Source organism: Odontesthes bonariensis, chromosome 6, assembly GCF_027942865.1.
Source record: "Odontesthes bonariensis isolate fOdoBon6 chromosome 6, fOdoBon6.hap1, whole genome shotgun sequence".
Lineage (NCBI taxonomy): Eukaryota > Metazoa > Chordata > Actinopteri > Atheriniformes > Atherinopsidae > Odontesthes > Odontesthes bonariensis.
In genome coordinates, this window is record NC_134511.1 from 35,453,647 (window position 1) to 35,475,969 (window position 22,323).

Here is a 22,323-nt window from a genome sequence, read left to right on the forward strand (position 1 = left end):
TTGTTATATGGATATAAACGAGCTTTGCTAGAGTGGTGAAGTGCAGCAGAACCAGCTCTCACTGGCAGTAAATTTGCTTTACAGTCACTTTCTGTCTCTGACTGCTATATGTTGAAGCTCTGGCAAGCTGCTGGGTTTGGTGCATACTAATTCAGGCCATGGGATCTGTCAAAACCTGGGGTGATTCAGCTCCACATTCAGCACTACCCTTCTCCAGCACTGACCCAGCTGCCCAGTAGACAGTCCCATCTTGGCTTTAGCACCTAAACCCCTATGCCCTGCCTCCTCCTCCTCTTGCTCACCTCTCATGCCTAATGAGAGTGCCAGCAGGGACACTCTGCTGCATCATTGCAGGTAGGTCTGCTCTCATTAGCATTTAAATAAGGCTGGGAGGTTGAATGTTTGTGTGGCAGAGTTCAACATTAGATTCTGACACTTGTTCAATTGTAAAGGCTGTGGTTTGATTAAATAATTCATTTGAACAACAGGGTAGTGTGGTAACCATGACACTGTGAGCATGCTCTGGGATCTGTCATACCACGAAAGACTGAATGTCATTGCCTGCAGTGAGTTAAACCTTCCCCTTAAATACTAACCAGGATACAAATTAACATGAAATGTGGAGTGTCAGTTTAATTTTTCTGCAGCACAAATTTGACACCAGACCTGAGTGAATAAGGAATTTATTAAATAATACAGCCATGCTCACAGTCACAATACGCCCGGAACAAACCAGCACTGTGAATTTCAAATAGGTGAATGGCAGTGTGTTTGTCTCTTCAGAACAGCCATGATTCTTGAGACCGGAAAGCTCACAAACCAATTACATTTACTCTTGTTCTGAAGAGCCAGCCATGTGGCTAAATATAACTAATTTTCAAAATCTTCAAATACACTAAAAGTTGGATACAAAAGTTGCAGTAACATTTCTATTAAGTGAGTAGATTAACCAAACTAGCATCAAATTTAGGATAAATAATTTGTTTTCTTGGGCACCCCGAGAGAGTTCTCAGCTAACTTAACCAAGGTCTCACATCCTAATTAGCTCCTTTGAGTTATGCCTTGTTCACTATCATCTTTAGAAAAGGCCATTTGATGGAAATTTCAAAGATTTATTAAACCTTGTCCCAACAAAAACCTGCCATGGGTTCCTCTGTGTGACTCCCTAATTTTGGATTTTCTTCTGTATTGTAAAGAAAATAAAAACAAAAATGAACATTATTTAAAATACTGGATCAAATGTTTCATTCTTAACTTTAGTCAGCAGTTCATCTTCAACTCAGTTGTTTGCACTGATAGACCTTTTACCACGTTTGCATGCCACTGTGTAATATTTAGCAACGTAGGGTATGAGTTATGTCTGGTATGTGCACCATAGTGTTCTGCCTATGGCAGGAAGAATGTTTCCTCCACAAAGCTGCAGCAGGATCAAATAAAAATAGCTCTGGAGACAGTGGCCATCTGAGAATTTCCCAGATCACAATTCGGATCTCCATCACAATCACTGACCTTCTCTGCTCTTAACTGTACTTGACCTCTGGGACACGATTTAAAACATGTATGTGGATACCTTTTTTCTTGTAGCTTCTAAAACAAATTTGGCATCCCAAACATATCCTGACACTTGTGAGTCAGGTAAATATTACCCATATAGCTTTAATAATGGCTACATCAAGTGTAAGGACATTTTAAAAATGCAAATTACAACAAAACAACATGAAGTTGACTGGCCATAGCACCAAAACAAAAGCATAGCGTTTTGTATAAAGAAACCAAAGCAACATACAATATTGTAATATTCATTTTTCTCACTGGACAGGCAGTGTTACACTGAGGCATGTGCATCACCATTTCATAATGTCATGGAGGAATAGCGTGTAATGTTAATGTCACTGCTACATTGTTGCCATGGTGATAAATTTGCCTCAATTAAAGTACAAAACACTGAAAGTAGTCATATCAAAACGCCTCACATTCAGGTACTGTAGATTATACTACGACAAGCTTCTTGCATAAAAATGTTTGACTGTACAGTATCTTAAAATAGAAAAGCTTCTTTTCACATTTCATAAGTGGATGCAGGCCATGCAACAGTTTGCTTGTTATCTACAGAAAAAATATCAAGACAGATCATGCTTCAAAGTCCCTCGCCCCCCTCCCTTATCATCACGTATCATAATCCCCTCGCAGCGATGTTGTTGGTGGCACTTAGAGAATACAAAAAGATAAGCTGTGCAGCAGAATCCTCTCTGCTCTCTACAGCAATTGGGAAATGTACTAAAAGGCTGGAGGAAGTTGGACCATGTGGCCTTTTTTTCTCCCTGACAACCAGGTAATTGGTCAACTGACGTTCTCTCATATTTGTATCCCTCCACCCCAACTATCACCAACACCCTTTAGGCATTAATAGATGCCAGGCCATGTGTAGTCTAGGGATTCAGAATGACACTGGTGGCGTCCTCTTTTTCTCTGTGCTGGAAGGTGGCGTGAGCGTGCTCCAGATCCTCGATCACCACCAACAGACGAGCAGCGACACTCTGACCTGGCTTCATTTGCTGAGCATTGCACTCGGCGCCATCTACGAAAAAAGAAAAACAGAGTAATTTACCCTTCTACAGTACATAATAAAAGCACACACATTAATAAAAGGGATTCTAAGTGACAGCTTAGTCTCACCTGGGTGATCCGAGTTGATCCTCTTTTCCTTTTTGCTCGACGTCTGATCAGAGTCTGGCATCTCCACATATTTTTTCCTGCAGCATCAGTCAGAATCTTATCATATTATCACAACCCTTTCTCTGGAGGCTGCTCTGCCTTTTCATGCAGTTCCAGATAAATGTATGATTCACTGTAAAGCCAGCAGCAGCAGAGCAATGTATTCCTGTGTTGCAACATAGACCTCTAGTGCTCAGTTGATGAACTGCACCCTGACTGAAGATGTTGGCAGATACTGACCTGAGTTTGTCTCTGCCCTGGAGAAGTTGCTTGTATATCATTTGAGTCTCTACGTCAGGATCCAGTGGGTCACTCCAGTCACCCAGAGTCACAGCTGAGTGAGTTCTGCTGCAGCCTGTAACTGAGACAGCCTTTTATTGAACAGAGGTGCTCCACAAATGAAACACACATGGAAGTATATCCTTCAAATGGACTATTTTATATAATATTCAGTATGAATATCTCTTATTGCAGTTACCTAACAAGTTCTGGCATTAGTCATACGCTAACCTACAGGAAAAAAATATGTCATACAAGACAATGATTAATAAGATTACAATCATGTTATTTTAAACAACTGGTCAGAGAGCATTATCGTTATCTGAACTGGTTCTTTATTGAAGAAACAAAATGAGGGTTTAGCCATTAAATATGGATCATCCTAAACTCATTCACTTGGTGCGGAGCAGGCTACAAGTTATCTACAAGGACTGAGGTAAAAGGGATCATATTATGAACCAAGCCAGCACATTGATAGCAGTATAGTTTATCCTCTGGGATTCTGTTCATTCTTGACAATCCTTCCAGCGCCTTGGCTTTAACACATACACACACTGAAATGATTCAGAGAAAATGGGTAGACAATAACATCACATCCTGAGTTGGGAGTGAAGCTGGTGCAGCATCAGAAGTAATAACAGCAGGATTACCAGCACGGTCCACCTGCAGGCAGCAGGTCCACTTGCCACTGCGATGAGCCCCCGGGTGGAAAAAGGGCAGCATGCGCTCGTTGTAGATACTGACTTTCCTGATCGCAGACAGCCACTGGTTCAGCTCATTGACATTCTGTTTGAACCCCACAAACCATGAGTTTAGTGGTCAGCAAAGTGAGAAATGTATCAGTTAAATGAAAAGGAATGCAGCTCTTTCATATCTTATTTGGTCTTAGCTCTAATCCAAGGACATGCTAAACACTCAACAAAATAATGGATCAAAAAACCTGAAAGAAATTAATTAACATTCTGACAAAGGCCATGCATTTTGTTGGTGACTGGCTGATGTCGGTACCTACACACCTTGCACTGGATGTACATGGTGTGCAGCTGCCCGTCGTTGTCCTGAGTGATGACCTGCATTACATTCTGCTGCTGAAAGGCATTTTCATCCACCCTCTCCACAGCACACACACACTGAATAGGGATTGAAGAGCGCACCTGCAACAATTCACATCGCAAATTAACACACAAGTATACACATGCCAGTAATGATGTACCATCCTTTTGCCTAAGCAATTCACACTATAGTTTAAGTGAAATAAAGCTGACATTTGATCGGAGAGCAAATTAATGAAGCGGTTTCTGACAAAGAAATATTTTGCACACATTAAGCTACGAGGAAGGAAGTGAAGATGAGATCACTGTGGCAGCAAAGGCTACTTTTAAGTGTAAATCAGCCACTTCCGACCGCAGCTTGTCTCTCTGAGACTGAAGTGCTCCAACATGGAGGAGAGGGGCCAGGACATTGTCTGTAATCTGATTTGCAATGTTAGCATGAATATCCGCAGCTTTCAATTAACCCCCGCCTTTATTCGAGTCTCACAAAGCAGGGGACTCACTCAAAGAGAGAGCTTTTTATTAGGATAGATTGGGCTGCTCTGTCTCTCTTACTGTGTCTGGATGGTAAATAAGAGGAGATCATTATCACAAGGTTAGGCTCCACATGGTAATAACACTAATGATGATCTCACAAAAAGACCCACACAAATACATTAAAGCAGGCTGGGGATGACCAAAATGTTTCCTCATTGTGTGGGCCATCCTGATAAATGTCCATCAAAGGCAGATTAATTCATCATAAGATGGCATATCAGCTACTAAAAATGAATTATTCACTTTCACGTGACTTTGATCTGGCAGAGGGATAATTATTACTTTTTTATAATTGATAATAGATCCAGATGTCACTATAGGAGACAGATTAAATAACCCTATTTTGTCAAATGATGGAAACATAACATGACAGTGGCTGGTTGCCAAACTGGCTTGCAAAGTTGATAATTAAATGGCATATATTAGTGGAATATAAAACTTGAGCACCGCTGGTTCAGTACAAACCTGCCAATCAGAGGTCTTCGCATAAGACAGCGTCTCACTAGTCAACCAGAAGTACCGTTTCTTAAAGGCAAAGCGGGAGAGCAGCTGTGGTCCCTCTGCTTTGTGTTTATGGAGGTAGCCCTCCTTAACTGTGACTGAAGGCATGAATACAGCCCTCTGAGGTACCTCAGATACTGCAGAGAGAAGGTGAGATCAGGTGTAAAGAAAAACTGTATTGTACCGGTAAACATATTCATCCTGACAGACACAAGGTGGCACTGTGTCAATAAACACACAGCATACATTTAATAGCTCAACATTAGTAGTTATCTTTATTTTCAGAACATTGCTGCTCCTGGCACCTGAATCACGTCCATCGTCACAAGGGCAGCTTCAAAGGGGAATAACAATAATCCAAATCTGCCCAACAAATCCACCCGAAAAGCACTAAATGCCAAACTGGCCTTTAAAAGAAAAGAGTGGGTGTGATGTTAAGAACGAGGAAGAAACATGATATGTCAGAGGCGGAACGTGTTTCACAGCAGCTTCACTGACACATGACAGTAAGAAAGCAGCCAAGATATGTTGGGTAACCAGTGTGGTGCGTACAAGCCCGTGCAGCTTCCCACTCCAGCTCTCTGCCAGCTCATTAACAATGTCATCTCTTTCCTAAACTTCCAGCTAGTTATGAATATTTCACCACAGAGCAACAGTATTGTTTCACTTAATCCTGATATTAGCTGGGACCTGCCACGCTGGTGGTTGGCCAGTGGCTGATTGGCTAAAAAGCATGACCTCTGGACTTGGCTCTTGATTACAAGTTTAGTGCTCCGTGCATTGTTGTCAGCCTTACCAATGTCATGGTCTATGTCAATCAACTTGTCCAAGAAGTCCTTGACAGAAGCCACACTGCGAAGGATGATGGGATGAAGAGGCGCCATCCACTGCTCCTTTCCGTGGCCCAGCTGAAGGCCCAAGTTGCCAACACTTTGCAGTGCCTGGCAACCATAAAGACACAATATTTGCTCCTCGCTCACATCTTTGATCACATCAAATCTCTACTGACTGACAGCAGATCTCAAAGTCAAAGATCAAAAGGGGCCCTGGGGCCATGCATGCTGTGAGGCCCTTTGTCCGGCCCACACCTGGCCTAGGGTGAGGAGGAAGTCCCTCTCTGATGCTTAGCTTTGAACCACAGTCTGGTTGCAGCACACACAGAGGTAAAAATAGCCTGTTCCCTGTTTCTGAAAAAAAAATTACCCATGGCAACAGTATTTCAGCACCTTGGACAGCAACCACAGAAGCCACATGTGGGAGAGGAATGAGGTTCCACTCGCATGTGACAATGTGGTCCTTATTTTTAATTATGTCAAGGGTGTTGACACTTAGGGGTTTCACTTAAAAACATAGTTTGCTCTCTGTTAGCTTTTCTTACAAGTGGTGCAGAAATACTTTTTCATTGGATTACATCTATTGTAAATTTCTCTATTTCCAGAGCATAACATGAAGTGGTTGCTAAAACAAATAGTGGTGTGCTTCACATCAACATCGTGAACAGTCAAAAAGTTGCTTCTTGCTCATGCTAACACTGTTAGAAAAATGAGAAAGAGTATTTTGAAGATACTTTTGTGAATATTGTTGTCTGTACAGTATAAACATCAAACTTTGAGTGTGATGTCTAGACATGAATACATTAAAAATAGTGTCGGTGTGCATGTCTGCTTTTTGAGTCATACCTTGGCCAGTAGTAACAGTGTTCTGCTTGTCCGTGTGTCAGCATGCTGGTCTCTCAGCTGGAACAGTTTAGGCGTGAGGATTGCAGGAGCAAAAAAACGCAGGAAGAAGAATCCACTGATGGCCAAGTACTTCACATCCTGGTAATATTAAGATAAGTTAGACAGGAAATTTAATGAATAGCGATTTAGCTTTCCAAGGGATAATAGTTTAAATTAAAATCATTAAAATCATAATCATCATTAGTTTCCCACTATTATTCTAAGTGTGGTTGCCTCCAGACAAACCTCATGCTCAGGCTCAGTGAATTGCTCCTCTACTCTCTTGTGCAGCTGTTTGAAGGCCACTCTCATGACAGGAGGACACTGATCAACTGAGCCCACGATTGATTCGATGATGCTGGTTAAATAGCCCTGCAGCATCTCCACGCTGCTGTCCCGCACCTCTGCCTCAGACACTGCACCCTTAAATGAAATACGTCTGCAGAGACAAAGAAAGATTTGGCAAATCCCACAGTGTCACAGGAGAATACACAATCAGATTGCAAACAGTTTTGTACTGGCCATATTATGTAAGGACCAGAACTAATCCAATTTACTTATCAAATATACTCTAATCTACTCTGTTTACATAAATGATTGCCTCCTTGCTCCAGATTATATCATTACCTGTAAGCGGAGGCTATTTCTGAGATTTAACAGGTGAAGACAGACACTTGAGTGCTACGCTGAAGATGTCAAAGAGGTTATATTGACGATGGGGAGGGGAGATGAAAAATAATATAAAGATAGGCAGATCTACTGCAGATGCTGGGGATGTTAGATCCTGGATCTTCCTCCATGTCAGGATAGATAGACATCTCAAGAGACTCATGGCAGTTGCCAAGCAACAACCCTCCCCCCTTTTTGTGTTTTTTTTTTCTTTTCCTCACAATGATATCTTTCTCTTAGGATCGAGGTCTAAAACGAAAGAACAGTTTCCTGTGGGAGCTTTTTAATTTGACCATTTTAACACCAATACTGTGAACTGCCAACTCAAAATCCTCTCCTCATTTGATGCATAAGCCTAGTGACTGTGAATCACTCCTGGACTTTTTCTAGGGTTGGAATGTGATTTTGCAATAGTGCTCTGATCAGCACAATATTTTAGAGCTTTTTTTACCTTGTGCGGTTCAGGTCAATCTTACATGGGTCCAGCTCAATGTACTTTCTCTCATCAAAGATGCGATTGATGATGGGTTTCAACACCTCATGCAGATACAGCATGCCAACAGCCTGACAGCAAAACAATACCATATTTTGAAGACCTTTTACATACATCTATGCTTCAGGGATTGGTTTAGAAATATGTAAATCTACAGAGAGTAAACAAGCTACAATAAGGGGATATCAGTACATATGACTCATTCAGTGTACACTTAATATTGGTAGAAAATGCAAATACAGTAAATTTTGACAAATTGAGTTGGTAAAATTAATTAAATCAATCACGATACTTCCACGCACCTTCATGAACTGTTCCATGGCCTTGGAGGCGAGTGAGTTGGAGCGAAATAAAGTGTTTGGATCAGCTATTAGAGCAAAACAGAAACAAAATGTTACAATATTTTTGAATTATTATAGCAAAAAAGCAGATAAGACTTTAGCAAAACACAAGTATGGTGAGTATTGCTCTCTGCTTATCGACCCTTTTCTCATCTGAATTAAGAAAAAAACGGATGGGTGATGTGTTTGTATTCTCGTCTCGACTGACATTTATAATCAGATCAACCTGACTAATTTGGACTACATTTAGACAGCTTTTTCCATGTTTTTCAATAAGAAGACATAAAGAGTTGCAAAGCTCACCATGAATCATGCATCATTTCCTGTCATTTCAATAGAAAAAAATTATACAATTAATAAAAACAACTATTCATCAATCTAAGTACGGAAAAACTAAAACAAAAAAGCCCACACATTGTATAAAAAGCTCAATCAATGTAATCGTGCTTGATAAAAAATAAAAAAACTGAGATCAAAGCTTTGCCTAAATAAGATGGTAGCAACTCATAAAGTGTACAAAGACCTTTTCTGCTCCTTTCGATTACGGCTTTTCATTTGATTATTGTATACGTTTCTTGGATAGTCATATTTTCTGTTCTCTTTGATGCATTTTTATCAGTGTCACAAAGGAAAGCAGCCTGACCTCGCTGCAATGTCAACGTAAATCCTTCAGAGTGGTGATAGCAAAATATCCATGGTGACAGGACTGATTTGCCAGATGAAATATTTGAGGGGACGACAGGACTGCTTTCATTGCTCCCCAGTGGGTGCGTTACTCATTTTCCTTGCTTTGCCCTCTGTGCCCAACTTTAATGTTTGGCAGCTCGCAGCATCTATTCTTGATCAAGCAGTTACAGTTTGGATCATGTGGGGTTGCCATGGAAACATGGGCACGATACTTATTATCTCAAACTACAACAACAAAACCCAAAGACCAAAGCACAACTCAGTGGGAATTATGTCGGAGATCTGGTGCGGAGGCAAAAACATGACTAATCCAGGCCTCGGAGAAGCCATGAAAAGACCGAAGGGGGTGAGTAAATAATTGGCATCAGAGCGGTAAATATAGTGCCGGTGGGCTTTCACTGCCCACACACAGACCATAACTGTGGTGTTCAGAGAACTTAATGTCAATTCAGAGTCAAACAGCACCAACCCTCGAGGGTCTTGGAAGAGTGAAGCAATAACGGTAAACTGGACTGTGCCAAACTCTGATTAATGCTGACTAATAGAGATAAACTAAGATCTTATGCATGTTGTGTCTTGTACACTCACAGTTTTCACGTGTAAAACATTTTGAGCGTGAATTTTACCAAAAGAAGCTTTGTTAAGACATTGGATTATGAAAAAAAACACATGCTTTGGTACTGTATGAACAATTTTAAAAAATGCCCACAGGTCCTGCTTTTCTAAAGATTCACAGTGGCTCAGACTTACACAAATATTTTCAACCTTTTTTTGCTTTATTCTTACTGGTGTGGTTGACCTCCCGGGTGTTGAGGTAATCTAGGAATGGCACCACCAGGCCTTGTCCCAAGTAGATCTTCACCAGAGTCATTGCGACATCCTGCCGGCTCTCAACTGTGGTCATCTCCTCCAGCATGGTCAGAGCACTGCTGTCCTCCACCTGTAGAGGAGAACTCAGGTCACGTGCTAAGAATGTCAGTGTACAGATGGAGAATGTGTAATGCATCGTGCGGTCTCTTCAGATGATGATGATGGTGACTAAGTGAATATCCGTGATGAGGACGAGCTGCGATGCTGACCTCTGTGGGGGAGATTACCGACTCGACCAGCAGGTCGATGAGAGGCTGATAGTACATGGACGGCAAGATCCGATCCTCCACCAAACGCACCTTCAGACGCAACGCCCCTAGCTTGCCACTGAAAGCAAAGCACAATAGTGCAGCATCTCAGGATCTCCATCCCTCTTTGTTAAAAATAAATATCTCAAGAAACAGACGTTACACATGTAAATATGCGTTTAAATCCTTTTAAAAGAGAGTGTAGACAGAAGCAACTGCTTTCCTTGGATGCATCTGAAGAGAACACAGTTTCTTTTAGGATTCTAAAGGCAAACTACATCTGAGGTACACACATACACAAAGTGGCCATTTTACACAAACAAGCACACCCATAATCCTCACCTCGTGTCAACCTCATTGTTTCCCAGGGGAAGCAAACGAAACCAGCCCTCCAACAGAGGTGTCTTGTGCAAACAAGCAAAAGGGATTTCCACCTGTGAAAAGAAAGAACAAACAAACAAGGATACAGTATCCGTTAAGAAGAAAAATATATAATTGTATGTTTAATGGATGAAACCTTTTTAAAGCAATCACAAAATGATACTTAAGAAATCCTGACCTTTCCCAGAAAGTCATTCTTGCCCACCATGTCCCAGTCCCAGACCTCCACAACAACAGTTCGATCCTCACTCAACTCCTTTTGATCCAACTCCAGCTCTAAGGTCTCTCCCCAGTGAGGGAAACGGGTTTTCTTGATAATCTACAATCCAGCATTAATCAATGGTCAGTAGAAAAAACGTACTATTAATCTTATGCATCAGTTACGGCACAACACATGTTTATAGAGCTCACCGAGGTCTCCGCACTGTGGTTGTTAAAAATAACTCTTGCAAAGGGATCGGAGGTTCCAGAAATGTCTCTTGGAGCCAAGTCTCTGTGGCAATCACCAGACCAAAAGTAAAGAGAGCTGTTAAAAGGGTTAGGGTATCTAAATACTCAAGAAAATCCCATTACCAGTTCTGCAAACAAAATCGGTTAGTTTGGTACAGCAAGAACAAGCAAAGAATACAACTTGCCATTATTCTTTTAAACTCTTTCCACAGACATCTGAGCATCTTTCAATAACACAGTGTCAAGCCCAGATTGACAAGCTCATTAGTGGCCTGACTGACACTGCGAGATTGTAGCCTGCGACACACAGATGGGACAGTGAGTGGTGTGACAGTGGCAGCATGACTCAGAAGGGAGTGTGGAGGCCTGCAGGGCGATGATAATAAGATTTCAGCTCAGAAATTTGATGTTACTGCATGGACTCAACTGCAGTAATATATAAGATGATAATATGACATTAAATTATATATGCTTCCGTACCCTTCTGATCACAAGCTTGCTTCTCTAATGTTTGCTCCATTGTTGTCCAGTTCAATATCTACATGAACTCATTTACCCGTAATTTTCACAGCAGTGGCAGGATTTAATTTTACCTGGCTTCAATGACTCGACATCGCAGGCTGATCTTCTTTGTGCCCTTCAATAGCTCCAGACTGAGATGGATCTCTCCTTGGACTTCTTCATCAGGGTCAACCCTTGTCAGGTTCAACCAACTATCTAACCCTTTCCAGACCACAAAGAGAGATTCTGTTCACTGAAGCGTTACAATTTAAAGAGGAGAACAGACAAGGCAATGAGGGCTGTAAATGATATTTTTTCATTTTATTCCAGCACCAATGGTAAAGTATTGTTGTATAATTGATAATGAGACCTGTTGATTTACAACTAGAAAATTAGGGTTAATATTTGTCCATTTCATGGCAATTCATTCAAAATATATTCAAGCACAGTCAAATAGGGGGAAAAAAACGATATACATTCAGGTTTGTAAGTACTTGTGTAAAACCATCAATTCTTTTGCTTCTATACGCCACCACAGTAAAAAGTAGAGTCAATTAAAAAAGTGTTGCATTAAAACGTTTGCATAAAGCAATTAGGAATTCATTCATGTTTATGCTCTCAGTAAAGCAAACTAACAAGATGATAAATATGACGGGTAACTTTTCAGACGTGGCTTGAAATCCATCACAGACAACAACTGCAATGGAGCTTGTGGACATCGCCAAATAATTAATTTTCTTTCTTGTGTTCAGCAAGTGAAACAGTGTGCTGAGGTCAGGTGACTCAGATGAATCACGATTAACCAGGTTGCGTTTCACATGTTTTTCACACATTTCACCAATTTAGTTTTTTGTATCCTTTTGTGAATTAACTGATACAGAAACTGTAATAGATAAACAATTCCCCAATATAATATATTTTATTTTATTTTTTATATTTTATCCATTTTTCTTGTTTTTCCATCTTGGAGGGTAGCAACCTCCAGGCTGAGAATTGCTGGTCAAAAGAATCTTGTCCCAAAACTGGTTTTACATCCATCCATCCATTTTCTATACCTGCTTGTGTCGCAGGGCTGGTTTTAGATGTTCTCCCCAAAGTCTGATCTGGCCTACTAGTCCTTGCCAGTGGCTTACAGCTTTGTATTTCTATTTACGAGGTCTTCATTTGATAACACATTTTAGATGATATGCCCACCTCTTGACAGTGCTCTTGACGTAGCCACGCACTGTAAAAGCAAACCATAAGAATATAACTAATTCAATTGGTGCAACAATTTGTTCTCAACTTGTTTGGGTACATTTTCACTGATTGTTTTCAGTATATTCTACCTAAAATGAACAACTATAACGCACTAAATTAAATCATCTAAATTCAAGAGTTCACACTAAAATACATAAATAATTTCTTGTAAAAGTGGGTAACATTAATTCTTGACAGCAAAGATATAGAAATGAGAGATATTCGGCTATCCCTTAAATTCTATCCCATATCCTGGAGCTACTAGACTGTTCCTAGAAATGACTTTAGTTATTATTAACATACTATCACTCTTTTGGGAACAGGCAAACAGCTTGACACTACTCACAAACACAAACTAATTAAGTCAAAACTATGTCAGTAATGTTCCACAAGCTTTTTCAGCGTCTCTAAAGATTTCTGCTTCAGTATGTTTCTTATATGTCTTCCTTGTTTTGACGGCTGCCTTGACTTTCATCGACACCTCTTAGGACCACACGTTGGGAGTTCTCAATAACGAAAGCAAATTCAACACATTGATGAAATCCACTACTTTTAATTTGCCATAAAATAATGAAGGAAAACAACACAAACCGCACACCCATACATTTTCCCTTCGATTTTGAATCTGTTAAATCCAAGGGGCTGTGATGTCTAAATAGTTAATGCAATATCTCCGAGTTAAAGATGAAAGTTTGAACTTCAACCACATTTTGATGCAGATCTATTGTAGTGGTGAACAGAGGCAAAACAGCAACTGTGTACATAAAGGGATAGTTCGCCTCTTTTGACATGAAGCTGTATGACATCCCATATTAGCAATATCATTTATGAACAATGACTTACCCCCCGCTGCGTCCTGTGAGCCGGGTTCCAGCTGAGTTTTGGCGTCCACGAAGGTAGTCCGGCTAGTTGGCTGGAGCTAAAAAAATAAAGCGTCTTGCTTCTCAAAACAATATGCGTTCAAAAGAGTAATACATTTGCATCACAAAATTGTTGTCCAGGAAAAAGTCAGACCTCACAATCGCTTGGCGCTATTTTTGCCTCCCTTCATATCAATGCGTCCAATGTAAACTGTGCAGACCGAAGAGCAGACCGAGCACTCCCTGCTTCCGAGCAGTAAACACCGTAACAGGTGCGGCTATCGCTTGGTGGCTTGACGCATTGATATCAAGGGAGGCAAAAATAGCGCCAAGCGATGTGAGGTCTGACTTTTTCCTGGACAACGATTTTGTGATGCAAATGTATTACTATTTTGAATCCATATTGTTTTGAGAAGCAAGACGCTTTATTTTTTTAGCCCCAGCCAACTAGCCGGACTACCTTCGTCAATGCCAAAACTCAGCTGGAACTCGGCTCACAGGACGCAGCGGGTGGGTAAGTCAATGTTCATAAACGATATTGCTAATATACGATAAACGATATTGCTAATAATATGGGATGTCATACAGCTTCATGTCAAAAGAGGCGAACTATCCCTTTAATGGCCTGACTGTAGTCTTTCATGGTTTTAAAAACACATAAATTACGTGGCAGTGTTTAATTTATGATTTCCCATTTTAGGAACCTAAAATGAGAATGAGATATGGTATAAAGTCAAGGCCAGACTGTCAGAAAAATCCAGCGAGGGAGTAGGTGACTCAGTGCCACCATGTAGCGATGATTCACTGAAGGGAAGACCTTGTCAGGTTGCTTTTTAAAAGAAAGGTATCAGTATGCAGTAAACATACCATGATAAACACTTTCAACAGTTTGATACAACTACTACACTTCCACAACATACCATATTGTGAATGCCATATGTCTGGCCAAGACATCACAGAAGGTGCTACAGCTGATGCCGATGTAAATATTGCTACTGATTTCTTGAAAGTGAAGCGTCCTGTAAGAGAGCCAATCAAGGCGGTCTGAAAAACTCTGGTAGCTCTCCTGGTTTATAATGAACAATTTTGTGGAGAGCAATTTTCACAAAGTGATCAAGACGAAGGTAAATTGAGATAAACGTGTAAGAGACCGCAAAGAAATATTCCCAGACTAAAAAAGGACCTGGACTTTTGCCTCCATCACAGGAATCCATGTATGTTTAACCTCTTTGGTCTGGTCATGTACTCCATCAGTTATGGACTAAGGCTAATTTTTCAGTCATACCTCTAGCTTGAGATCCGATGGCTTCTTTGCTCAGAGTAATCTTTCCAATAACATCATCGTGGCTGGGAAAATAATAAAAAAAGAGATCATCAGGTAGAAGGTACATAGAACACGATTGAAGATGCTGAGTAATTCGACTGGATGTGGTGGTCATGAGAAGAGAAGCAAAAAAACAACCTTTAGTCACTTGATCTGAGCGACCACCAGTCTCAAGATGTTTATTTATACAAAGCTTGGAGGGTTTTTTCCCCAAGATATTCCAGCTGAGCTTGAGGTTTTAACCCACATATATCATTTCATGAGTCAAGTTAAAGAAACGCCAAGGACAATAAATTGCAAAGCTCTGCCAGTTAAGAGTAATAGTTGAATATAGAATAATACAAATGGATGGCGGGGTTACCCAATCGTGTCCTCGTCCATGACTTGGAACGAGAGTGAATGGAACCCCATTGGGAGGTGTAACGTGTACTCTTCGCCCCAGAAAGGATTTAGATTCTTCCATACCGTAGCAGTCCTGAAAAGAGAGCAGACTTGAAACAGTTACATTTCACGTGAATGGGTGAAAGGTTGGGTGTTGGAGGGGGAGATCTCATGCTTTACTAGTTATCTGCAGAAATGAATAAGATTTGGGATTCCTCTAAGGGGGTCATAACATGTAACAGCATGAGAGAGAGGGAAAATCATGCTGTTTTTTTTTTTGTCTGTTTACATTGCAAGGCAGCTGGATTCTCATAAGAAACAATCTGGCACACCTGGATAATGTTTCTGATATAACTAATAGTTATACTTACTAGAAGTTATTTACATGAGACATTCTACAGATGAGATGTTTTGTAATTGGGTCAAAAGGGGGCAATATGACATTTTTAGAAGTCAGGTGGTAAAAAGGTTAGGAATTTGAGTTTTCCAAATCAAAATGACCTCCATGAAAATGCTCACAGACCTTAAGCTGGAGGTCAGAAATTGTTCTTCTACAGGCCCAAGCATGACCAAGCCCTCCCAAATCTCAATCCTTTTTTTTATGTGTTAATAGTAAATCTATGTCAATAAGAAATGTGAAGTAGTGAAAATCTATAATTCACACCATGTCAGTAGTTCCTTATAAAAAAAAAGAAAATCATTATTTTTTCCAATGTAGCTCTAATTTTTATTGATCAAATTCTTGTACCACCGTTGCACTAAAGCGGTGGTTAAAACTTTGTAGGTTTTGAAAGTTCTACATTTCAGTATAAATATGACATGATCTTCCAATTTAAGAGAACAAAAATTCAATAAAGAAAACTTATTTTAACCAAAAAAAGATAAATAATATAATGTTGTTATTATTAACACTTATTAAGTGTTTAATGTCCATAAGTGGTAAAAGTTATTGAACCTTTAATTTGTAAAAGTTAAATTAGAGTCAGATGTTTCCGATCAATGGGATGACAATCAGGTATGAGTGGCATTTTCTCTGTCTGAGTGTAACTGCACAATTGTGAAAATGACATTGCACAAACAAAAGGAGAGCTCAGAAGAGGAGTTGGTGATGCTCCTCAGACCGGAAAAGGGTTATAAAGTCGTCGCTGAAGAGTGTGCTCTTCACCGTCATCGTGAGAACTCTGAACAACAATAGTTTTACATGGTAGGAGAAGAGAAAGCCACTGCTCACCAAAAAAAAAATATTATTCCAAGTCTGCACCATGCTAAAGATCACGTGGCCAACTCAGAAGACTGTCGGCCAAACAGACAGATGAGGCTAAAATCATACTTAGTGGTTTAAATGTAGGCAGCATGTTAGGTGAAAGGGCTGTATCCTCTCCGTGAAGCATGATGGTGGAAGTATTATAGTTTGAGCCTGTTTTGCTGCATCTGCATCGCGACAGCTTGTCAAAAAGTTCACAACCTTTTGCCACTCACAGATATTTAATATGGTGTTATTTTCATCCATTAATTAATTACAGACTCTAAAAATGTTGCATCATTTCTTTAACTGCGTTCCCTTTATGCACTTCTATGACTCCTGTGAAAATGAAATGATATTTAAGTTCATATTCATGAAAAAATGAAAATTCAAATGAAGAAAATATACTGCCACAGGACCAACAGAAGAAGAAAATTCAGTCTGAAAACCTACAGTAAGAATGTACAACACTCATTACCTCCCACCACAATCCATCAGCCTCATCATCCATAGGCATCACACTCAAGAGTCAGTTGGTCAGTAACAGTATAAGTGCAAGATAATTAGCGTGACTGTCTGCTGTGAATCACTGTGCTGTTTTGGTTTTTTATCATCATACCAGATGGAACAAAAGCCACTAAGGACACCCGATTTTCTTTGCTAAAGATATCCTCCATCTTCAACTGGACTTTCACACTTAAACTCAAAGCCACCTCTGAGCAGGTGTATTTTGCTCTAGACTCAGTGTTCTCCTTTCTTACAGGTGTCCCCTGTGATAATTGATTCATCGTCTCCATGGTTACCCAAGGGTGTTTAAAGGCCAGACCAGTATCAGGTTCTCTGATGGAGGGGCCACGCTGTGGGCACCAAAACACACACTCTACCCTGATGTGCAGAGTAGCGGGAGCACAGCAAGAAAAACATTGCAAATACTGTGACATGAGGCAGTATTATCCTGCATATGCTGTATGTAAAGCATGAGACTTCTTCCTAAACGCAATATACATGTTGTCATTATAATTAGAGAGAGCTCACCTGGCCACTACTTCATTGTCAACTTTAACGATGCAGTAAGGATCACTGGTTCCGGATCTTAATATAAAAAAAAATCATTTAAAAAATACATAAAACAGATGACAGAATGAGCACGGAAAAAATTCCTTTTGTTGATTAATATTAATTCATTCCTCAATGTTTTAATTGGTCAAAAAGAACAAATAGACTTAGCTCGATTTGCTCACAATTTACAGGATACGCCAAAGCAGGATATGTAATTCCAATTATTAAAATCTAACCTGATTATTAGATATCACACAATGTTGGGTATATTCTAACAGATGACACCTTAGATGCACATGCCTTTCAGAATTACTCACACGTCTTTGGCCGGGAGATTCCTGCCCTCGACAATTCGAAAATAAAGAGAAGTATTTTTGGACATTTTCACATAGGCAAGATATTAGTCCAATTTTTCATATGCTGCCATACGCGCTCTTATAAAAAAAAGCGCTCTTCCCCTCCGCAAGTGAGTTTTCTTCGTTTCATGACACCTTCAGCTCGTGACGGCGTACAACCCACCAGTAGCGCGCGACACAGGCGCGCATCCGGTCCTGTCAGTGGAGCAGGTTAAACCATAGGCTGTAGCCTATGGGTTAATAACACCACGAGCCTCTGTCAGTCTTAAAGTTCTTCTTTTAAATTGAGTTTTATGACGAAAAAAAACATCAGTAATGAACATCATAAAATAAACGTGACACAATAAATTGTATCCATAAAAGCACTGAGGGTTGTTACTTTTATGTTAGCCAGAGATCGTGTCCAGTAATGCATTATTTAAATTAACGCTTCATTCATTTTTTTCATTTTTTTCCCCCAAAATTCTTACTTGAAACCGCCGTAATTTCTTTGACATGACGGTATCTGGTCCTCTAATTTTGATACAACGCGCCATCTGCCGAGCATTTTACGCTACATCACGCAAAATTACTGACAGGCATCTTTACAGCCAGCAACTTGGGGTCCTATTTAGCTTGGAATGGATTGAGAATAATACAAACGAATACTATTCCGTGACTGAAACCAATAAGTCAATAACAGTATTTCTCTTTGCTTTGCCGTTTTAACCTCACTTTGTTGACTCACGAAGATTATTATTTACAGTTTGGTATAAAAATAGATTAATTTAGTGATGTTTCTGAAAACCTTTTAACATGAATATAGTGAAACTAATACAGCTGAACCTGGTATTGTTAGCCAGCTGAATGTTTTGACCAACATCTCGAATTGTTTTCATATTTCCACTGAAAGACATGGATGGTTATCCCGGAGTCATTGGCGGTGATTCTACAAAACAACAAGAAAGACATTACTACCTATTATCCGAACTACAAACTTTGGTCAAAGACTTATCAAGGTATTGTTTCCTTCAGGGCATGCATCCTTCACATAACTCAGAGAGCTAGTTTTACCAGTGGTGGCGGTGTAACCACTGGTAAAACTTTTTTTACGTCCCTTTGAGGACGATTCATAACTGCATTCTGATTCTTATTGTTGAATTTACTTAATGTTTCTCCGTGGCCAGCTCCTTCCAGCAACGCCTCTCCTACAACACGCTGAGTGACCTGGCTTTAGCACTCATTGATGGGACAGTATATGAGATCGTGCAGGGCCTCCTGGATATTCAACATCTGACGGAGAAAAATCTGTACAACCAAAGGCAGAAGCTGCACTGTGAACACCAAGGTTAGTGTTAGACAACCAAAAACACACAGGGATTATTTGAGCCTGATCAAGAAGCATCATTATGCCTGCAATATTTGTAATTGCTAAAACCTACAGACCCCACAGATCCGCAAGTAGGTCAAGTAGGTTCACAGTTTGTGGTTGTAATTTGCGATTATTAGTGAAATTAATACTCTTGACTGGTTTATTTTATTTGCAGCACTGAAACAAGATCTGGCACGGAAACACAAAGAGGCTTTACAGTCGTGCAAGTCTCACAACCTTGCTCTTCTTAAGTCAAACCAACAAGCAGAGCTTGAGGTAAGAATCTGATTTCAAATACCCCTTACTACTCAGAGGGATATGGTATTGCCATATGCCTTTTGTTTGCTAACACCTGTGGGTTGGGTTCATAGGCACTGGAAATTCGAGTGCGAGAGGAACAAAGGATGATGGATAAGAAGATAGTTGCAGAAATGGATCAAAAAGTAATAGACCAGCAGAACACCCTGGAGAAGGCTGGAGTCCCTGGGTTTTATATCACCACTAATCCTCAGGTTGATGTCCTTTCCTGTCTACACACCGCTGATAAAATGCTCACTAACACCAACAAATAATGATGAGATTGCATCAATCCTTTTTTTAATAATAATAAAAAACATTTATCCAACAGATGGTGATGTATGTCAGCGTTAACTTCTCTTCAATCTTTTTGTGTTTCAGGAGCTGACAGTGCAGATGAACCTCCTTGAACTGATTCTCAAGCTTCAACAGAAAGAGTCACAGTCGGGTCTGCTGTGAGAGAGATAAGAGAAAGGCTCAATTGTGCCAAAAGAAATTATCAACACAAGTCAATTACAGCCTGAGTTGGCATCGCCATCTCATTGTGAGATTTTGTCTCACATCAGCCAACATGCAACACTGCTTCCTCTGCGAAGCAGCAAGTCCAGAAATGGCTAAACACATGTTTTTAGAGGAATGTCATCAGTGTAATAAACATGTTGAAAAAGGCTCCCTTCAAGGACGATGTTACAAGTCCTGGAGGAGAGCAGCAGAACACTGTGACAGACTTTGAGTATAAGGAAGCTGTTTTGTCATAAATCCTTTGGATTTTTCACATGCTTGAGGAGACGAATATTAACTGAGATGGCTTTGACTCGTATTTTTGATGTGACCTTAAAGCGGTAAGACGTAGAGCCCTCTATGGCACATAAGTGTTTTTCATTTGGAAAAGTTTGTAGATCTTAGTTGCACTTAAGCACAATTTTAAGCAGCAACAGTTGTCTACCACTTATTACTTTCTTCACACAAAAAGGTTTGTTGTGCAAATATTTCTTTATGGCCTTGTTGTCATCTGTAAGTCGTGTGGTTTCAGTTTGTAACAAAGCTCCGTTTCTAGCCATGTCTGAAAGAGTTTAATAAATCACTAGAAGCTGTTAAGTCAAAGTCAAAATCAGGATTATTGTCAATTTCTTCATATACAAGACATACAGAGAGATCAAAATTGCGTTCTTAACTATCCCACGGTGAAGACAGGACAAGACATTTACCAACAAGTAACACATGACTGTTAGTTTATTTGTGTGCCTTTTGGAATTATTATTTTTGATTCATAACAAAGTATTTAGTTTGAATGGCCTCACCTCGGCTCGATCAAGGGGATCATACCCCCTGAAAAAGAAGCTTTTTTAAAAAAAAACTAAAAAAAAAAACCTTAGCACGGCCTTTTCTTTACTGACAGAGGGCACACGCTATGGTTAGGCCTCTGTTGATTCCACTCAAGTACTTTTTGAACGGATCCTTGTTAAACATACCCGTAACTTTCAAAACGCACAGCATTACTTAGATTTCTTCATCACCCCAAGTGTGTCTTGTTTTTGTTTTTTTTACTTTTACAGCCTTTCTGTTTTGAAACAATTCTGCTTCTGGTGCCAGATATCGTTAACCTGACTCACGTCATCTGGCTGCGTTCACCAACTACACGCGGGGGCGTTCCCTTTCCTCACAACCAGAGGGCGGGAGTCAGGTAAAGATATCGTGGCTGAAAAAAAAAAAAAAAAAACTATGAAAACACGCTTTAAACGAGCAACTAGGTTCTTAGAAAAAACAAAGGCAAAAGTAACATATAACAAGCAAACCTGGAAAATGTGAAAAATGAAGGCATGTGTTGTAAAGCAGCAGTGTCTGCTTGTGGAAACTCTGATTGTAATACTGTATACATGTCTTTGTAATCTCCACTTAGCTTTATTCAATTAATGCTTATTTCTATAGTGACCTTATTCAGGTTAAGGTGACCACAAAATGCTTTTTACATGGCAATGTTTTAATGGTCAGGTTAATAACTAAATATTGCTGTGCATGTAAACCTAGCTATTGAAAGACTGAATGCAAGTAAATCCATCTGATACACACCCAATATAATTCCTGCTTTACCAGTGTTGCGGTCACAGAAAGTCTGGTGCTGTGCATACATTTAAGGCATCGCAATGTACCATGTACTGTATTTAAAAAGGTCAGGTTCCAGTGTACAGTATGTTTTGTGGCGGGACTAGACAGCTCGTAATCTAGGAAAAGGATATTTCGACGCAATAGATTATAACTGTGTCAGTTTTTGTGCAGTTATTTTCCTAACTTTAACCATGTTGATTTAAACAACTAACTATAAAATGTTGGCTCAAACAGCAACTGAATGCAAATACAACATGTCAGACTACTTAAAGGCAGAAGTGGTCAGGAAGGGGCTTGATTTAGACTCTCCCACATTGCAGAAGGCTGTGTGGCACCACCCCTGAACACCTCCAACTGCAGACTATTTCACCCATCAAATGTGACACAACAGTAAAAATCTGACCATTTCTGTGTACACAAATCAGCAGATATCTTTATCATCTCAACAAAGACAGTATAAGCCTACAATTCCATCTCAGGGCATTATAAGATCCATTTTGATACTTTTGCGTTTTACAGCAAACAGTTTAAGCCAACCTAATCACCTTTAAAACAGGGTCACGTTTATTTGTCACCAGTGAGGATTTTGAGGTCCGCCCTCTCAGCTGGATAGTATAGATTTGCCACGATGTGGGTTGGGTGGGGCACGGTGGGGAAGCCCTCTT

The 22,323-nt window shown here is 40.0% G+C and overlaps 2 protein-coding genes across 4 annotated transcripts; one reads left to right on the forward strand and one right to left on the reverse strand.

Annotated features, from left to right (window-relative positions):
• Positions 1-674: 674 nt before the first annotated feature.
• rasal1 (RAS protein activator like 1) lies at positions 675-18,070 on the reverse strand. Of its 3 annotated transcripts, none has more exons than XM_075468541.1 (21): positions 17,866-18,070; positions 17,525-17,581; positions 15,227-15,340; positions 14,827-14,888; positions 11,535-11,664; positions 10,903-10,984; positions 10,670-10,810; positions 10,453-10,544; positions 10,090-10,189; positions 9,779-9,932; positions 8,267-8,331; positions 7,923-8,035; positions 7,049-7,241; positions 6,764-6,901; positions 5,881-6,025; positions 5,049-5,221; positions 4,011-4,148; positions 3,645-3,780; positions 2,956-3,076; positions 2,677-2,753; positions 675-2,578 (listed from the first exon to the last, which is right to left on the reverse strand). In XM_075468541.1, the coding sequence occupies exons 1-21, from the start codon at positions 17,928-17,930 to the stop codon at positions 2,430-2,432; spliced, it is 2,445 nt and encodes an 814-aa protein (XP_075324656.1). In that variant the 5' UTR covers positions 17,931-18,070; the 3' UTR covers positions 675-2,429. The 3 variants fall into 3 exon arrangements, with proteins under 3 accessions (XP_075324656.1, XP_075324654.1, XP_075324653.1); XM_075468539.1 differs by having other exon boundaries at positions 2,956-3,070; positions 10,072-10,189; XM_075468538.1 differs by having other exon boundaries at positions 10,072-10,189.
• Positions 18,071-18,519: 449 nt separating this feature from the next.
• dgcr6 (DiGeorge syndrome critical region gene 6) lies at positions 18,520-20,650 on the forward strand. Its single transcript, XM_075469110.1, has 5 exons — positions 18,520-18,902; positions 19,071-19,231; positions 19,431-19,531; positions 19,627-19,767; positions 19,934-20,650. Exons 1-5 carry the CDS (start codon positions 18,799-18,801, stop codon positions 20,009-20,011), a joined length of 585 nt encoding a protein of 194 aa, XP_075325225.1. The 5' UTR covers positions 18,520-18,798; the 3' UTR covers positions 20,012-20,650.
• The last annotated feature ends 1,673 nt before the right edge of the window (positions 20,651-22,323 follow it).